The sequence below is a fragment of the Gopherus flavomarginatus genome, chromosome 1 (assembly GCF_025201925.1).
Source record: "Gopherus flavomarginatus isolate rGopFla2 chromosome 1, rGopFla2.mat.asm, whole genome shotgun sequence".
In the NCBI taxonomy this organism is placed as follows: Eukaryota; Metazoa; Chordata; order Testudines; family Testudinidae; genus Gopherus; species Gopherus flavomarginatus.
This window is the reverse complement of record NC_066617.1, coordinates 130,564,329-130,582,952: the sequence shown is the minus strand read 5'-3', so window position 1 is coordinate 130,582,952 and position 18,624 is coordinate 130,564,329. Positions and strand designations below refer to the sequence as shown.

Sequence of the window (18,624 nt, the reverse complement as noted above, 5' to 3'; positions counted from 1 at the left end):
GCCCACTGACATAGTACATTATGAGCCAAAGGGATAGGTTACATTGAGCTGGGATAAGTAAACAGCATGATAATACTGATGAAATCCTTTGGGGGTGAAGCCTGAGCCTGTGATTCCTCTGTGTCATCAACAGCAATCATATCCCAGAGAAATACACACTGCTGTGATCTGTGCACTGCACTCAGCGTGAAGAACTGATAAGTTCTAATCCTGTTTGTTCTTCTCTGTGATCTTTGGCAAGTAATAACATCCCTAGCTGAGATTCCCCCATCTGTAAAACTGGGAATGATCATATTCACCTCTTTCAAAGGATGTTGAGAAGTTTAATTGGCTAACGTTTGTAAAGAGCTTTAAATATTATAGTGTTTTCAAAGACAAATGTAAACTATTTTCTCTACCTTATTTTGTTATGGATGAGCACAATGTACATAAGAACATTACAGTGGCCATAGTGAGTCAGACCAAATGTCCATCTAGCCCAGTATCCTGTCTTTTGACAGTGGCCAATGCCAAGTGCCCCAAGAGGAATGAACAGAACAGGTAATCATCAAGCAATCCATCTCCTGTCGCCCATTCCGAGCTTCTGGCAAACAAAGGCTAGGGACACCATCCCTACCCGTGCTGGTGTATAGCCATTAATGGACTTATCCTCCATGAACTTATCTAGTTCTTTTTGAACCCTGTTATAATCTTGGCCTTCACAACATTCTTTGGCAAGGGGTTCCACAGGTTGGCTATGCACTATGTGAAAAAAATACTTCCTTTTGTTTGTTTTAAACCTGCTGCCTATTAATTTCATTTGGGTCACCCCTAGTTCTTGTGTTATGATAAGGAGTAAATAACATGTTCTTTTTTATTTTCTCCACATCAGCCATGATTTTATAGACCTCTATTATATCTCCCCTTGGTCATCTCTTTTCCAAGCTGAAAAATCCCAGTTTTATTAATCTCTCTTCATATGGCAGCCATTCCATGTCCCTAATCATTTTTGTTGCCCTTTTCTGAACCTTTTCCAATTCCAATATATCTTTTTTGAGATGGGGCGACCACATCTGCACACAGTATTCAAGATGTGGGCATACCAGGGATTTATACAGAGGCAATATGATATTTTCTGTCTTATTATCTTTCCCTTTCTTAATGATTCCCAACATTCTGTTCAGTTTTTTTGTTTGCTGCTGCACACTGAGTGGATGTTTTCAGAGAACTACCCACGACTCCAAGATCTCTTTCTTGCGTGGTAACAGCTAATTTAGACCCCAACATTTTATATGTAAAGTTGGGATTATGTTTTCCAATGTGCATTACTTTGCATTTATCAACATTGAATTTCATCTGCCATTTTGTTGCCCAGTCACCCAGTTTTGTGAGATCCTTTTGTAGCTCTTCGCCGTCTGCTTGGGACTTTACTATTTTGAGTAGTTTTGTATCATCTGCAAATTTTGCCACCTCACTGTTTACCCCTTTTTCCAGATTATTTATGAATATGTTGAATAGGACTGGTCCCAGCACAGACCCCTGGGGGCACCACTATTTACTTCTCTCCATTCTGAAAACCGACCATTTATTCCTACCCTTTGTTTCCTATCTTTTAACCAGTTACCAACCCATGAGAGGACCTTCTTTCTTATCCCATGGCAGCTTACTTTGCTTAAGAGTCTTTGGTGAAGGACCTTGTCAAAGGCTTTCTGAAAATCTAAGTACACTATATCCACTGAATTCCCCCTTGTCCACATGTTTGTTGGCCCCCCCTCAAAGAATTCTAGTAGATTGATGAGGCATGATTTCCCTTTACAAAAACCATGTTGACTCTTCCCCAACAAATTATGTTCATCTACGTGTCTGACAATTTTATTCTTTACTATAGTTTCAACCAGTTTGCCCGGTACTGAAGTCAGGCTTACCAGCCTCTAATTGCCAGGATCACCTTTGGAGCCCTTTTTTAAAAAAATTGCATTGTATTAGCTATCCTCCAGTCATTTGCTACAGAAGCTGATTTAAATGATAGGTTACAAACTACAGTTAGTAGTTGTACAGTTTCACATTTGAGTTCCTTCAGAACTCTTGGGTGAATACCATCTGGTCCTGGTGACTTATTACTGTTTAGTTTATCGATTTGTTCCAAAACCTCCTCTAATGACACCTCAATCTGGGACTGTTCCTCAGATTTGTCACCTAAAAAGAATGGCTCAGGTTTGGGAATCTCCCTCACATCCTCAGCCAGAAAGACCAATGCAAAGAATTCATTTAGTTTTTCCACAATGGCCTTATCATCCTTGAGTGCTCCTTTAGCATCTCCATCATCCAGTGGCCCCACTAGTTGTTTAGCAGGCTTCCTGCTTCTGATGTACTTAAAAAAAAATTGCTATTACTTTTTGAGTCTGTGGCTTGCTGTTCTTCAAATTCTTTTTTGGGCTTCCTAATTATACCTTTACCCTTCATTTGCCAGAGTTTATGCTCCTTTCTATTTTCCTCACTAGGATTTAACTTCCACTTTTTAACTCCCCATGACTACTTCACCTTTCTCAGCCTCCTGCCAGACTCCCCAGTCCAGGGCAGTACCCAAGGACTTACTCTCTCCCTGGATCTCCTCCTTGTCCGTGGCCAACTCCTTTTTCCTCTGTGCAGTGACTGCAGACCTCCTCCGTCAGGGACGGCCCACAACATTTTGGCACTTGAGGCAGGGAGCTCAAATGACACCTCTATGCCCCCTCGTTTGGGCCAAAACTTTGAAAGGTCTAAATTCTGCCTTCTTCCTGTTCTACTCTTCTACTGCTCTGCTACCTACCCCAATAAAGGAGAACTAACAATTTAAAATGCCTTGTTCATAAAATTTAAGTAACTTTCAAATGCCTGAACAGCAAATGTAACTTTTCTTGTCTGCATAGTAAACACTGGCATTTTTATCTGTTTGAATAATCAAAGTGGTGCTTTCTGTGCCTTCTTGTACTCCTGGAGTATAGCATCAAACTCAGCCATGAGCACCACAATTTTAAAGAAGTTTCTATTGTTTGGCACATAGAGCTGTTCTGAAAGTGCCACACAGTGCTAGGTTTTGGGTAACAAGCATTCTCACAATGGCAATGAGCCTTTTCAGAACGTTTTGCCGGTAAAGAGACTCTGATGCAATCTTCTCTTGATTCTGATCATCTGTGGTGGCCTTTAATCATAGTCTCATCTCAAGCTCTTTCCACCTATGGAATGCTCTCTGGTGATTTGCTGTCTTCTCATGGCATGCCAGATTTCTAGCCAGATTTTTTCAGTCCTTTGTTCCTGTAGAAGCCAATGTGGCTGGAACATTAGACTGGAAGAGTTTGCAACAAAAACAGTATGCAGCATTCTGGGTTTTTGAGTACATAAGCCATGGTCTCTCCACTTTGTCACCATTGGGGATTTCATGTCCAATGGTGACAAAGGTAAAAAATCCACTGCTCTCTACATACTACACAGACTACAGTGAGAGATTATGCCGTACTCTATCACAGAAACTGAGGAACCACCTGATCAGCATCCTATACAGCAAACAGAAAAACATCAAAAAAGAGCTCTCCAACCTGGAGACTCTCATAAATAACAAAACTTCCATACAAACGAACTACACTAAAATAAGACAGGAGATCTACATTACTCACTTCACCTCTCTACAAAGGAAAAAGGACTGTAAGCTGTCTAAACTCCTACCTGCCACATGGGGCCACAACTGTGCTACCCCTAACCCACCCAGCAATATTGTCAATCTATCCAACCAAACACTCAGCCCAGAAGAAAAGTCTGTCCTATCTCGGGGACTCTCTTTCTGCCCTGCCACCCCCACTAACATGATACAGTTCTGTGGCGATCTGGAAGCCTACTTTCTCCATCTCCGACTCAAAGAATACTTTCAGGATAACACTGAACAGCCCACTGATACACAGTTGCCCTCCCACCAACAGCACAAGAAGAAAAACTCCACATGGACTACTCCTGAGGGTCGAAATGACAGTCTGGACCTATACATTGAATGCTTCCGCCGATGTGCACAGGCAGAAATTGTGGAAAAACAACATCACTTCCCTCATAACCTAAGTCGTGCAGAACGCAATTCCATCCACAGCCTCAGAAACCACCCTGACATTATAATCAAAGAGGCTGATAAAGGAGGTGCTGTTGTCATCATGAACAGGTCTGACTGCCAAAAGGAGGCCGCCAGACAACTCTCCAATACCAAATTCTACAGGCCACTTCCCTCAGATCCCACTGAGGAATACACTAAGAAACTGCACCGTCTACTCAGGACACTCCCTGCACTAACACCGGAACAAATCAACATACCCTTAGAGCCCCGACCAGGGTTATTCTATCTACTACCCAAGATCCACAAACCCGGAAATCCTGGACACCTCATCATCTTGGGCATTGGCACTCTCACTGAAGGACTGTCTGGATATGTGGACTCTCTGTTCAGACCCTATGCCACCAGCACTCCCAGCTATCTCTGTGACACCACTGATTTCCTGAGGAAACTACAATGCATTGGTGACCTTTCAGAAAACACCATCCTAGCCACCATGGATGTAGAAACTCTCTACACAAACATCCCACACACAGATGGAATACAAGCTGTCAGGAACAGTATCCCTGATGATGCCACAGCACAACTGGTTGCTGAGCTCTGTACCTTTATCCTCACACACAACTATCTTAAATTTGATGACAATATATACCTCCAGATCAGTGGCACCGCTATGGGCACCCGCATGGCCCCACAATATGCCAACATTTTTATGGCTTACCTGGAACAACGCTTCCTCAGCTCTCGTCCACTCATGCCCCTTCTCTACTTACACTACATTGATGACATCTTCATCATCTGGACCCATGGGAAGGAGACTCTGGAAAAATTCCACCACGATTTCAACAGCTTTCATCTCATCATCAACCTCAGCCTGGACCAATCTACACGGGAGGTCCACTTCCTAGACACCATGGTGCAAATAAGTGATGATCACATTAACACCACCCTGTACCGAAAACCTACCGACCACTATGCCTTCCCTCATACCTCCAGCTTCCATCCCAGGCACACCACACGATCCATTGTCTACAGCCAGGCACTGAGGTACAACTGCATTTGCTCTAACCCCTTAGATAGAGACCAACACCTACAAAATCTCCACCAAGCATTCTCAAAACTACAATGTCCGCATGAGGAAATAAGGAAACAGATCAACAGAGCCAGACGTGTACCCAGAAGCCTCCTACTGCAAGACAAACCCAAGAAAGAAACCAACAGGACTCCACTGGCCATCATATACAGTCCCCAGCTAAAACCCTTCAACGTATCATCAGGGATCTACAATCCATCCTGGACAATGATCCCTCACTTTCACAGGCCTTGGGTGGCAGGCCAGTCCTCGCCCATAGACAACCTGAAGCATATTCTCACCAGTAACTGCACACTGCACCATAGTAACTCTAACTCAGGAAACAATCCATGCAACAAACCTCGATGTCAACTCTGCCCACATATCTACACCCACAACACCATCACAGGACCTAACCAGATCAGCCACACCATCACCGGTTCATTTACCTGCACGTGCACCAATGTAATATATGCTATCATATGCCAGCAATGCCCCTCCGCTATGTATATCGGCCAAACTGGACAGTGTCTACGGAAAAGGATAAATGGACACAAATCACATATTAGGAATGGCAATATATAAAAACCTGTAGGAGAACACTTCAACCTCCCTGGCCACACAATAGCAGATCTTAAGGTGGCCATCCTGCAGCAAAAGAACTTCAGGACCAGACTTCAAAGAGAAACTGCTGAGCTTCAGTTCATTTGCAAATTTGACACCATCAGCTCAGGATTAAACAAAGACTGTGAATGGCTTGCCAACTACAAAACCAGTTTCTCCTCCCTTGGTTTTCACACCTCAGCTGCTAGAACAGGGCCTCATCCTCCCTGATTGAACTAACCTCGTTATCTCTAGCCTGCTTCTTACTTGAATATATATACCTGCCCCTGGAAATTTCCACTACATGCATCCGACGAAGTGGGTATTCACCCACAAAAGCTCATGCTCCAAAACATCTGTTAGTCTATAAGGTGCCACAGGACTCTTTGCTGCTCCATGCCAGTAATGTGTTGGATGGAAACTTCTATTTTCATTTTCTTTGGGGAACATGAAGTTTTTCACTTGCTGTGGCCTATGCAGTACAAGGAAGTCCCTCGGACTACTGCTAAAGTGAGTCCACAGTCCTGGATCATCTAGACTTAAGGAACTAAACTCAGCAGCAGCTGTTTCTTGCGCCTCCACCACACTCTTCTCTGATCTGCACTTTTCTTTAGGAATGGAATGTGCATGGTTACATCCATTTCAGATGGAGATGTGGATGCTGCAGTAGCTCCCAGGTCACCTGCACTCTGACTAACTGGAAGATCAGGCATCTCCTCACTTACATCCTCGCTGGGGCTGGAAGGCTCTCCATGAACATTTGTGTCTATGTATCTCAGGAGAGCTCCTTCCTGCTTAGATAGAAAAGCTTCTTTTGCTTTCTTTCTTTTTCTGAATGCTGCCCCAGAGAGGCATTTTCTTCTTTCACTCATGACTGCTGTTCTGTGCCAGCTATAGTAGTCCTCAACACTCAGTTGAAGGGGACAAATAAGCAGGCTGGTAGCAGGGCCTGAGTGAGGGAAGGTATCAGCATCTTAAGGGCCTAACTGGCTCCTACTACTTCAGTTGACTGCCTGTTCTCCTCAAGTGGGTTCAGGGAAGCAGCAGGAAACAGGGCTCCCTGAGAAGCTGGTGCCAATCAGTCCAGGCTGCTGCAGGTGCTAGAGAGGTACATAAGAGGCTCCTCCTCCTCTCTCTCCCTGCAGATCCTGCTGCTTTCTGTTATTCCCTCTCACCTTTTCTCCTGCCTGCCTGTTATGTCTCTTGTGCCCTCTTTCCTCCAGCACAGCACTCCACCATCTCTGTGCATCTAGAGCAGAGAGAATACATATGCACCAGCAGCAGACACAATTTTCTACACTCTGGGTCCTAGTGGCGCCCCACCCCACCCCAGTCTGGCATCTGACGTGGCCACTTCAGTTCACCTCATGGTAAGGCCTCTCTGCAGTCTCTTCCTGCTCTCACTTTCTGTCTTATAATCCTATCCCCACTCCTTCCCCAGCTGGGCTTCATCTGCCATTAGGTTTTATCAATCCCTGGCTTCCCTCCAGGTCAACATGTAAAGTTAATGGTCCCTTATTGTTACCCGCATAGTCTAGGGCACTCACCCTTACCGTGTTCCTGGGGCTCAAGACATAACCTGATTAATTTGGCACCCACCCTTAACTCATTCCTAGGGCTCCATGCATCTATGGGCTTACAGGACCTTTTACCAGTGAAAGAGTCTTACCTAGTAATATCCTTAACCTCTGTTTATTAACAGTTACCAAAACAGAATGCACACGCTAAGCATACAATGCTCACCAGTCCCAATAAGGCAGACAAACCGTCCTGGTGGCCAGTCAGGATCAGGTCGGCCGGGGACTCCAGCTTCTGCACGATACAGTTGGCAGGGGGTTGGGGTCTGGCAGCTCTGATCTCGAGCTGCGTCCTGGAGCTGGTTCCAAAGAACTTCCTTTTGGACCCCTGTTTATATACTGAAACTTGAGTCCTGCTTAGCTGTGACGTAACCAATCATTTTACTGAAGTGTTACAAAATAATTCTTTGACCAGTCCTCACATATTGAAAAACAATTCCTCAGCCAATCATAGCATACCACCTTTGCTGATTTAAATCTTTCAAAGTTACTTATGCAAAAGACAGGAACAGTAAAAGAACCAGGCAGAAACCGTACAGATAAACAATAGAGAAGTAGGGGCCATAAAGGTGAAACAATGAAGGAAAGATTTCACAGCCACAACTGTTGATAAGTGATTCTTTGCCAGACAGAATGCTATCAAACAACGTTTTCTTTAAACAGCTTAAGATCTGTTTCTTTATCTGGCGGTGGTGGTGGGTACTGTTAGTACAGGAGCACCTTCTCAACAGCCTGATATTTCATTGTTTTAATGTGGCTGCAGAAAAAGGCCTCAGACCTTACATTACTGGCCTACATTAATCTGCTATGGGCTTATGTTGGGTAGACAACCTGTCATACTCTCTAATTTATTTGATTTTGGAAACTTATTATTTTAATTTGTAGTCATGTTATTTGCTTCATAGGTCACTACAGTAAACGTGCATTGATATCTGAGACTCTGCAGTTTTTCCTTATACTAAGGAATAACTATAGTAGCTCATATCAAACAGTGTGGCAACTGTAGATAAGTGTTGACTTTTGGCTGGTAATCACTAGATGAATTAATTGAACAACTCAAAAAATAGTGAAATACCTACAGGTTTTCAACAATGTGGATTTTTATTTCTGCCAAATTGAAATTAAAATAGATTGTGGATAAAATAAAACTTACATTTACATAGGTTGTTCCTTCCTACACTGAACACATCAACAGTAGATCTTGCTGGAGGACAGCAGTTTCATTTTGCTACAGTTTTTGAGGGTTTACAATTTTTGATCCACATTGAAATTAAAACAAAGCCCTTCAAGCATTTTCACTAAATGGAACTGTGTTAAAGTATTTGTTTTCTGGTTATAAAGGTCAGGTTCCCACTTCTTTTCCCCGCTCTCCTCTCTCTAGAAGTGGCCGGAGAGTCCCATCAAAAACTTTGTCAAAACCAATACCTGTCCCCAATGGTTTGTCTTTGATGAAACAGCAGATTTCAATGAAACCATGTTTCTCTGAAAATGTATTGGCCAGCTCTAATCAACAGTACTTTTGTACATGGCGTCAATAGCATTACTGTAGTAACTCATTAGCATGTGCGAAAATCCCCAGCTCCCAGTCTTTACAATATAGGCATAAAAAGTATGCTTGAAGTTTTGGGTGAATATTGTGCCATAAAGCTACGTTAAAGTTGCAAGAAAGCAAGTGACTCTGAAGTTAAATTATAGTGCAGTTCACATAAATGCAATCCACTCTACTAAATGAGAAAATCTATTTAGGTGGGACATTTCCCAGGGAACTAATTTTAGCCTGATTTAAACACCAGTGCCTGCTGCTTAACAACAATGGTAATTCCATGTGATTTGGAGGTGTGCTGGTGGGCGATTATTATGATGGATTTAATGATATGGCTACTTTACTGGCAATTTCAGCAGAGAAGCCAAGGACTAAATAGGCATGGAAACAGAATAGCTCTTTCACTCCTATCGCGCATCTCCAGATCAAGTTTAGTGGCTGTGTCAAAACGCTGGCACTACTGATGTTCAGAATGTACCTCTTGTGTCCAAAAGAAAGAATCCTGGGCTGTCACTCCATCATGTTTCACAGGTACTGAATTTTCACACTAAGGGCCAGCATCTCTTCTCATTAAATCCAATGGACCTATGCCAATTTACATCAGCAGAGGATCTAGCCCCAAAACCATAAAAAGCAAAGCAAAATTGTCTTCAGGCTAGCAGTATCACATCGTTTCTCAGAAACTGGTGGCACAATTATCCTTTTGTACAATTGCCAGTGGTTGGAGGAGGGGAGGGACTCTGCGAGTGAAATCCTGGTCCCATTGAAGTCCGTGGGAGTATCTCACTAACCTCTTAGAATTCTTTGAACGTGTCAGTAAAGTAGTGCATAAAGGAAAGAAGATTAACATAATTTATTTAGTCTTCCAATAGACTTTTGTAAGGGCCTGCACAAGAGGTTACTAAAGAAGTTAAGTATTCATAAAGTGAGAGACAAAATATTGTCCTGGATCAAAAGTTGGCTGGGAGAAAAGAGTAGGATTAAAAGGTCTATTTTCATCATGAGGCCTGGTTCCTCAAGGTTCCACACTAGCTCCTGTGATTAATATATCTATTAATGATTTGAGGTAGCAGAATTTTCAGATAACTTTAAATTATTACGGTTAGCCAGGACCAGAGAGGAATGTGAGGAACTAGAGAGACCTGAACATGGTAGATGAATGGTCAATTAAATATCAACTGAAATTCAGTGTCGATAAATGCAAAGTAATGCACACTGGAGGAAAAATTGAAACTACTCATACAGCTTACATGGACACATAATGATAGACGCTCATTAAAGACTTTATTCAATCTGCAATCGTGATAAAAAAGCAAACAAGATGATAGGTTGCAGAAGGTACGGGATGATGAATAATATAAAGAATATTATAATTTATATAAATCAATGGCTCGACTTTAATACTGTCTATAGTATTGGTCACTGCATCTCAAAAAGGATGTTGCTGAAGCAGAAGAGCAACAACAATGATCAAGAGTGTGGGGAAACTCTCATATGAAGAAAGATTGCAAAGACTGGGATTGTTTACTTTAGAAAGAAGGCAAATATGAGGGACATGATAAAATGTATGTAAAATAATGAGTAATATAGGAAGATATAGGTAGATGAGGAACTTCTGTTCTCCCTGTATCATAACACGAGTACAAAAGGACATTCAATGAAATTACAATGTGGACAATTCTAAATCAATAAAACAAAATACTTTCTCATACAACATGTCATTAAACTGTGTTTCCCAGGAAATCCTTGGGGGCCAAGAATGTAACAAGGTTAAAAAAGGGATTGGACATTTATATGGATATCAAGAATATCCAGAATTGTTATAAGCAAATTTTGTGAAAGGGATGTTAAACTTCATACTTCAGGGCTTTATCCAAATGCTAACTATTAAAGATCAGAGTGAGACCTAATGTGGGGTGAGGATTAGCTCACTTATGCCTAATGTGGGGTTTCTTACAGCTTCCTTTGAAGCATCATGGTGCTGGCCACTGTCAGAGAGAGGATGCTGGGCTAGATGGACCTCAGGTTTGATCCAGTCTGGCAAGTCCCATGTTCCTATTTGCCTTCGTTTCCCTATCTATCAAGTGGAGATAAGAATGCTGTCCTACCTCACAGAAGTATTGTGAGGCTTAATTAATTTTGCTAAAGTACTATGAAATTCTCAGATGAAAGGTGCTTTAAAAGTGCAAAATGCTTTTATAATGATGCCTTAATGGCGTTATAGACCAAACAGAAAAGTTGATAAACAAAGAAACTGGCATTGTTTTGAGCAAATTGTTTTTATAAAATTGATAGGTTTAGTGTTATGTTTTTAAAGTTTTAGGAAGGACTGCTAAATAATGCTGACATTTGTATATTGTGCACACAGAGGTAGACTTAATCTAATTGACCATATTCAATTTCTAGGGCAGTGTTCTCCTGGGTATTTCTCTTCAGACGGCTTTAAACCTTGTAGTGTGTGCTCTCTTGGTACATATCAACCTGAGCCAGGCAGGACTCTTTGTTTTCCATGTGGCGGTGGGCTGGTGACAAAATATGAAGGCGCTGTTTCATTTCAGGACTGTGAAACAAAAGGTAAATTTCAGAGCTTTTCCCATTTTGTAAAATATATTGCTTAGTAATTTCTCTACTATTTCTCCTTTCACTTCGAAGTGCTGAAGAACTTGAAGACCTTCAGAAAAAGACAGCTCTGTGTTACTGAATTAAACGGTCAGGAGATCTGCAAACCAGAAATAATCTGCTGACATTGGAGAGTCCTCAGCAGTCAACATAGTATTTTTTGGGATGCATGACATGCACATTCAGGGCCAGATCCTCAGCCAGTGCAAATCAGCCTAGCTGCACTAACTTCCATGGAGCTAGACTGATTTTTTTTTTATCAAATGTGGATCTGACCCTCAAGTGTTACTTATTTTATTTTTATTTAAAGAATTTGAAAAACTGTGCATGATACAGATGATATGAGATTAAACATTGATTATGAAAATGACAGAGAGAAATGATATATGTACAACATGTACATGTTTGAAAACTTCTATGTAAATGGCACAATCGTGAGACAGGAGTTTATCTGACTATATACCTATATGCTTGCTCAATTGTATACTATGGCACTGTCTCACATCTGGTAATTAAAATCTCTCATCTGCAATTCCAAAAGGCATTTTTGTTGTTGCTGCAGACAGCTATTGGCTTTGGCTAGCTGTTTGTTATAAACTCAGATATAAATGACCAATTTGTAAATCACTGTGTTTAAAGGCAATAAATGTAGTATATTTTACTTGATTAGTAAGAATTTAGCTTTAGTTCTTGGAACGCAATTCCAATAAAATGTCCATTGTAAAAGAAAAATGCATTAAAACGATTTCTGTTTAACTGTCTGATAAATACTTTGGAGTATGGAAATTACTGATTATGTCAAGAGAGGAAGGAAGATGTCACTGCGGTTAAAATTGTTATTTTCTGAAAACAATGTACCTTCCTATTGTACAGTTCATTGTTCTCCTGGCCACTACTACAATTCTACAACACACAGATGTATCAGATGTCCTGTTGGAACCTACCAGCCTGAATTTGGTCAAAATTACTGCATTAGCTGCCCTGGGAATACAAGTACAGATTTTGATGGCTCTACTAATGTTACACACTGTAAAAGTAAGTTTCTCATATTTTCCTGTATGTTAGCAATGTGACTGAACAAAAACTCTGGATCTGAATAACCCAGATTTTGGATGTTCAGAATCTAGAGCTAGACCAGAATTTTGCAGCTTAACATTAGCAAGTAATTCTACTCGCCACCAGAACTGATGCTGAATATTTACTATGGTAGAAAACAACATCAAAACACTGAAAACACAACCTGGAAAAGAAGCATTGAATGTATATAAAATATCTTTGTATCACTTTAATTTGGAATGGTACAGATTACAATTTAACAACATACAGTTTGCATAAACTTTCAAGATCATGCAAGTTTTGCAGTGATTCATCCTGAGTCTCTACAGAGCTAAAATAATTGAAAATTGAATTACTACCATTAATAGTTATGAAATACTGTGAGATAGTCACTCATTCGTGAACTCATGTCACTGGTTGCATGTTCAAAGTGCCAGATAATCTTTGACTACAGTGAAATCTGCCCTGAATATCTCCTACCATAGGCAACCCCGTATCTTAAATTACCACTTTAAAGTATCCCCCAGGAGTCCACTACAATTTTATTTGACCTTTAGTTAAAGACAGTTTCTTCTAGGCAACCAGATTTTGCTGCTCCCTAATGTGTTCATTTAAGATAGTTTCACTGTAATTATTAGATTACATATGTCTTCTAAACCAGTGGTTCTCAATCAGGGGTACACTTACCCTTGGGGGTACGCAGAGGTCTTCTGGGGGTACACCAAGTCATCTAGATATTTGCCTCGTTTTACAACGGGCGACATAAAAAGCACTAGCGATGTCAGTACAAACTAAAATTTCATATCGACAATGACTGGTTTGTACTGCTCTATACACTGAAATGTAAGTACAATATTTATATTCTAATTGATTTATTTTATAATTATATGGTAAAAATGATAAAGTCAGCAAGTTTTCAGCAGTGGTGTGCTGTGACACACTTGTATTTTTATGTCTGATTTTGTAAGCAAATGGTTTTTAAGTGAGGTGAAACTTGGGGTACACAAGACAAATCAGACTCCTGAGAGGGTTACAGTAGTCTGGAAAGGTTGAGAGCCATTGTTCTAAGCTAAGCATTAGTTTATATGTCTATCATAAGCTTTCACTCTGATTATATAATATGTAATCTTTGATGTCCTTAGTCATTTCAAGTTTATTTAGAGTAAATTAGATATTTGCCGGGAACTGGGAGCAGTATGATGACTGTAAAATAAAGTGATCCAATTAATTTTGCTCCCTGCATTGATCTCTCTTCCCCATACACTTTCTGATCCTTATGTAGCATCTAGTTATTAAGCAAAATACTTAAATGCATGCTCAACTTTAAACATAGGAGTAGCCCCATTAGGGACACTCTTAAGTAATTTACTGATCAGGATCTTAGGGCCTAACTTCAGTAGGAATTTAAAATGCTCAGTACATCTCAGGATCAGGCTATTACTTTGCATGTTGCTTTTTCCCCCTTGCCTTTTTCTCCAAAAAGGCAAACTCTGAGCTTGGGTAGCTAAAGAGACCATATGTCTGTTTTACTTTGACAGTTGCCATATTTCGTATGGGGATACTTGAAATGTCCCAGTTTTTCGTTTCATTGATCAGAATATTGGGTTGTGTGTTTTGTTGTTCTTTTTTAATAAATACAAAATGTTTGTTCAGAACACTAAATTTTTGGCGGAAAAAATCCTCCATTCCAAGAAACAGGCACATCTTGCTATTGAGTTAAAAGCTGGTGATACCAACACCAGTACATGTATAAAAAAAAAAAAAGTGGAGTTTTGTCTAAAATGTAAGCATCTTCTGACTCTAAAAATGTAACCACCAGAACGTCCTACTTTTTAATTATGAAAATACTGTCACCTAATGGACAGCACATTTCCATCTGACATCAGTAGGACCCTGTACATGCATCCAAGGACTGAGTTGTGCCCGTATCATAATAATTAGCACACACATAGTACTTTTCATGTTAAAAGTACTATAAAAACTTTAACACAGCCTTATGAACTTGCTGTGAGGTAGGTGAGTATTATTACGCTTTACAGATAAGGAAGGTAAAGCCGGTTAGTGATTTGCCCAACCTCATAGAGAGGAGTCATTGTCAGACTAGGGGTATGGAATGGCTGCCATATGAAGAGAGATCCATAAAACTGGGACTTTACAGCTTGGAAAAGAGATGAATAAGTGGAGTGGGGTATGATAGAGGTCTATAAAATCATGACTGGTGTGGAGAAAGTAAATAAGGAAGTGTTATTTACTCTTTTTCATAACACAAGAACTAGGGGCCACCAGATGAAATGAATAGGCAGCAGGTTTAAAAAAAAACAAAAGGAAGGATTTTTTTCACACAGTGCACAGTCAACCTGTGGAACTCCTTGCCAGAGGATGTTGTGAAGGCGAAGACTATAACAGAGTTCAAAAAAGAACTCAATACATTCATGGAGTTTAGGTCTATCAGTGGCTATTAGCCAGGATCGGCAGGAATCATGTCCCTAGCCTCTATTTGCCAGAAGCTGGGAATGGGCAACAGGGGATGGATCACTTGATGATTACCTGTTCTGTTCTTTCCCTCTGGCATTGGCCACTGTCAGAAGATAGGATACTGGGCTAGATGGACCTTTGGTCTGACCCAGTATGACCGTTTTTACATTATTATGACTTGGCACTAAAATTTACAGTTCCTGCCAACAATGCTGATCTGATTATGACTGGACTGGAGATGAGTGTCTTGAGACTGCAGCAACTGCTGTAGTCTGAGGGCATTTTGTGTTAATCTCTTGCCTTTAAGGGATGTGGTATAGAATAGATTTGTGCAGATCATGGCAACTGCAGCTGTATTTCCACTCAGTGATCCAGCAAAGGTACCCACTCTCAGCCTCTAGCTCCTCAGCTGCTGCGTCTCTTGGGCGTAGATCCACATCAAACTGACTGGGTATTTCCAGACTGGACAGTTACTTTGCCTACACTGTGTCATTCCCAGCACAGACCAGTTGCCCTAGACACCTGCTTCCCCAGGGGCGGCTCCAGGCCCCAGCACGCCAAGTGCGTGCTTGGGGCGGCATGCCACGGGGGGTGCTCTGCCAGTCGCCGGGAGAGCAGCAGGAAGGCTGCCTTAGGCGGCATGCCTGCGGAGGGTCCGCTGGTCCCGCGGCCTCAGTGGAGCCGCGGGACCAGCGGACCGTCTGCAAGCACGCCTGTGGGAGGTCCACCAAAGCCACAGGACCAGCGGACTCTCTGCAGACACGCCTGTGAGAGGTCCGCCGGAGCCACGGGTCTGGCTACCGGCAGAGCGCCCCCCGCGGCATGCTGCCATGCTTGGGGCGACAAAATGTCTAGAGCCACCCCTGTGCTTCCCTTCTCTTCAGAGAGATGCATAAACAGTGCAATTGTTACAGAAATAAATTACCACACAGCTCTTTCTGAGCAAGCCTACTTTATTCTTAAGGTTAAAAACATTACAGAGAAAACATATTTATAAAAAAGAAAAGAAGAACTTATATGCATGCTTATAAGGTTACCAGAGTTCATCCCAACCCTCACATGGGCTCTGGCAGGTGCAATCTTTTAATACCCTACCCTAGCGGTTTCCTTGTGATTACATCAGAGCTTCAGCGCAGAACAAGCATCCAGTCTTTTGAGGCTGCAGAAGGCCAAGTCCTTGCAGTCCTCCCCTAAGGACTGAACTCTCCATGGACCAGGGGTCATGTCTGTTTGCTGGAACAGGAAGAAGGCCCTGAGGCAGGTTAAAATCCAGGCTTTTATCCAAAAGTATTTTGTTGATTCCTGGAGAATCCAGTCTGAGCTAATATATGCATACCTCTCCATGGGCTGTGGCTTGAAAGGGTTGATATTGGAGGAAGCACATTAGCATCCTCCTCCATTTTAGAGAAAGCACATGCAATGCCACAATAATATAGAAAGGATGTAGAGAAACTGTAAAGGATCCAGAGGTGAGTAACAAAGATGATCAGAGGGATGGAATAGAAGTCATATAAGCAGAGGCTAAAGGAGCTGGGAATGTTTAGTTTGGAAAAGAGGAAATTGAGAGGGGACATGATAGCAGTCTTCAAATACTTGCGAGACTGCTGTAAAAAAGATGAGGAAAAGTTGTTCTCTCTTGCCACAGAGGGCAGGACAAGAGGCAATGTGTTCAAACTATAGCACAGCAGATTTAGATTAAATCTCAGGACAAAATTCCTAACTGTAAGAACAGAAGAACAATGGAACAAACTGCCTAGGGAGGTTGTGGAAGATCTTCACTGGAGGTTTTCAAAAGGAGGCTGGAATACCATCTGTCTTGGACGGTTTAGATACAACAAATCCTGCATCTTGGCAGAGGGTTAGACTAGATGACACTTGCGGTCCCTTATAACCCTATAATTCTATAAAACATACATAATTGCATTTGTAATACAATGTATCCAAAAGGTGTTAACCCTAGTTCAGTAAGGTTTAACTTAACTCAATAAAGTTTATCTTAATTCCATAAGGTTTGTTTTGGACTCTGTCCAGTGCATACTATGTGTTGTTTTGTTGCTGTTAAAGAGTATTTGTAACGAGTTAGGCCTTGTCTACACAAACAAGTTTAGAAACTGATGTAGTTAAATTGATGTAGCCCTCATGTGTAGACACTTTTAAATCAGTTTAAAGAGTGCCATATATTGATCTAGCTTAAGTCAATTCCTTGATCACTTGATAGTGGTTGTCTATGTGAAAAATAGTACCATTTTAACTAAAATCACATAAAAGGCTGTGTGGTTCCTCTTAAATCAGTGGTACTCAGACATGTCAATTTATTTTAAATTGACTATAAATAGATTTAAGCTAAAATAAAATGAGGCACTCTTAAACTAAAATGAGTGTGCGTACACAGAGCTTTGCACTGGTTCAACCAAGTCTGTTTTAAAAACTATTTAAATTCAGCCAGAGCAATATCTATATGTAGACACGGCCTCAATTGATACAAAATGTTGTTAACCCACTTTGGTGTCCACACAAAAGGACTGTGCCTATTTAACTACATCAGTGTCTACATTAACTTAATTAAATTCAGTTCAACTTTCATGTGTAGACAAGGTTTAAGATTTAGGTTTGCAAAACAAAGATCAACTGACTCAGAAGAGTCAATATTCTGTCAAAGGCTTTTCCCTGCAAGGAAAGTGCCAGCTACAGAATTTACACAGGTCTAAAGCCACAAAGAGGCGTCTGGATGTGTCTGTGGCAGATTCAAACAGCTGAAAGATATTTCAAAGCACAAATGCTAACTTATGTTTCTTCACAGACCAGCACTGTGGAGGGGAACTTGGAGATTATACAGGCTATATTGAGTCTCCCAATTATCCTGGTGATTACCCAGCTAATGTTGAATGCATTTGGAATATAAATCCACCCCCAAAGAGACGAATACTCATTGTGGTTCCTGAGATATTTCTTCCAATTGAAGATGAGTGTGGTGATGTTTTAGTAATGAGAAAAAGTGGTAAGTTGCCAGTCATGAGCCATTTAAATATTTACATCAAGGAATCTGAGTGGAATGGACAAATGGAATGGACAAATGTGCAAAAATGATTTTCCAGCGGCTCAGTCCGACATTATTTACAAGGGCTTTTCAGTGAGCTGGAACAGCAAGTTGTGGCTAGTGCTAAAACAGAATACTTTAATAATAAAGTCAATGTGTTAATTATCATCAAAAAGTGTCTTGGATGAATCAGAAGGCACATAATATAGTCTTGTCTGGCCAGATCCTCAGGCAGTGTAAACCAGTGTAGATGCGTGGAAGTCACTGGAACTATGCCAATTTATACCAGCTGAGGAGCTAGCCAATCATCTCTAAAATTATTCTCATAAGTTTCCAGTCCAAGTATCAGAGGGGTAGCTGTGTTAGCCTGGATCTGTAAAAGCAGCAAAGAGTCCTGTGGCACCTTATAGACTAACAGAAGTATTGGAGCATGAGCTTTCATGGGTGAATACCTGCCCCTGGAAATTTCCACTACATACATCCGACGAAGTGGGTATTCACCCGCGAAAGCTCATGCTCCAAAACGTCTGTTAGTCTATAAGGTGCCACAGGACTCTTTGCTGCTTTTCCAGTCCAATTATTCTATCTGTG

The 18,624-nt window shown here is 41.2% G+C and overlaps 1 protein-coding gene across 13 annotated transcripts in view; it reads left to right on the top strand.

Moving 5' to 3' along the window:
* SCUBE1 (signal peptide, CUB domain and EGF like domain containing 1) overlaps positions 1–18,624 on the top strand; it is a 316,316-nt gene that overhangs the window by 277,895 nt on the left and 19,797 nt on the right. For all 13 annotated transcript variants that reach the window (XM_050924757.1, XM_050924748.1, XM_050924721.1 and 10 more), the window contains 3 exons: positions 11,253–11,420; positions 12,339–12,500; positions 17,797–17,994. In XM_050924757.1, the coding sequence (XP_050780714.1) occupies positions 11,253–11,420; positions 12,339–12,500; positions 17,797–17,994 (528 nt within the window). The remainder of the gene's footprint in view (positions 1–11,252; positions 11,421–12,338; positions 12,501–17,796; positions 17,995–18,624) is intronic.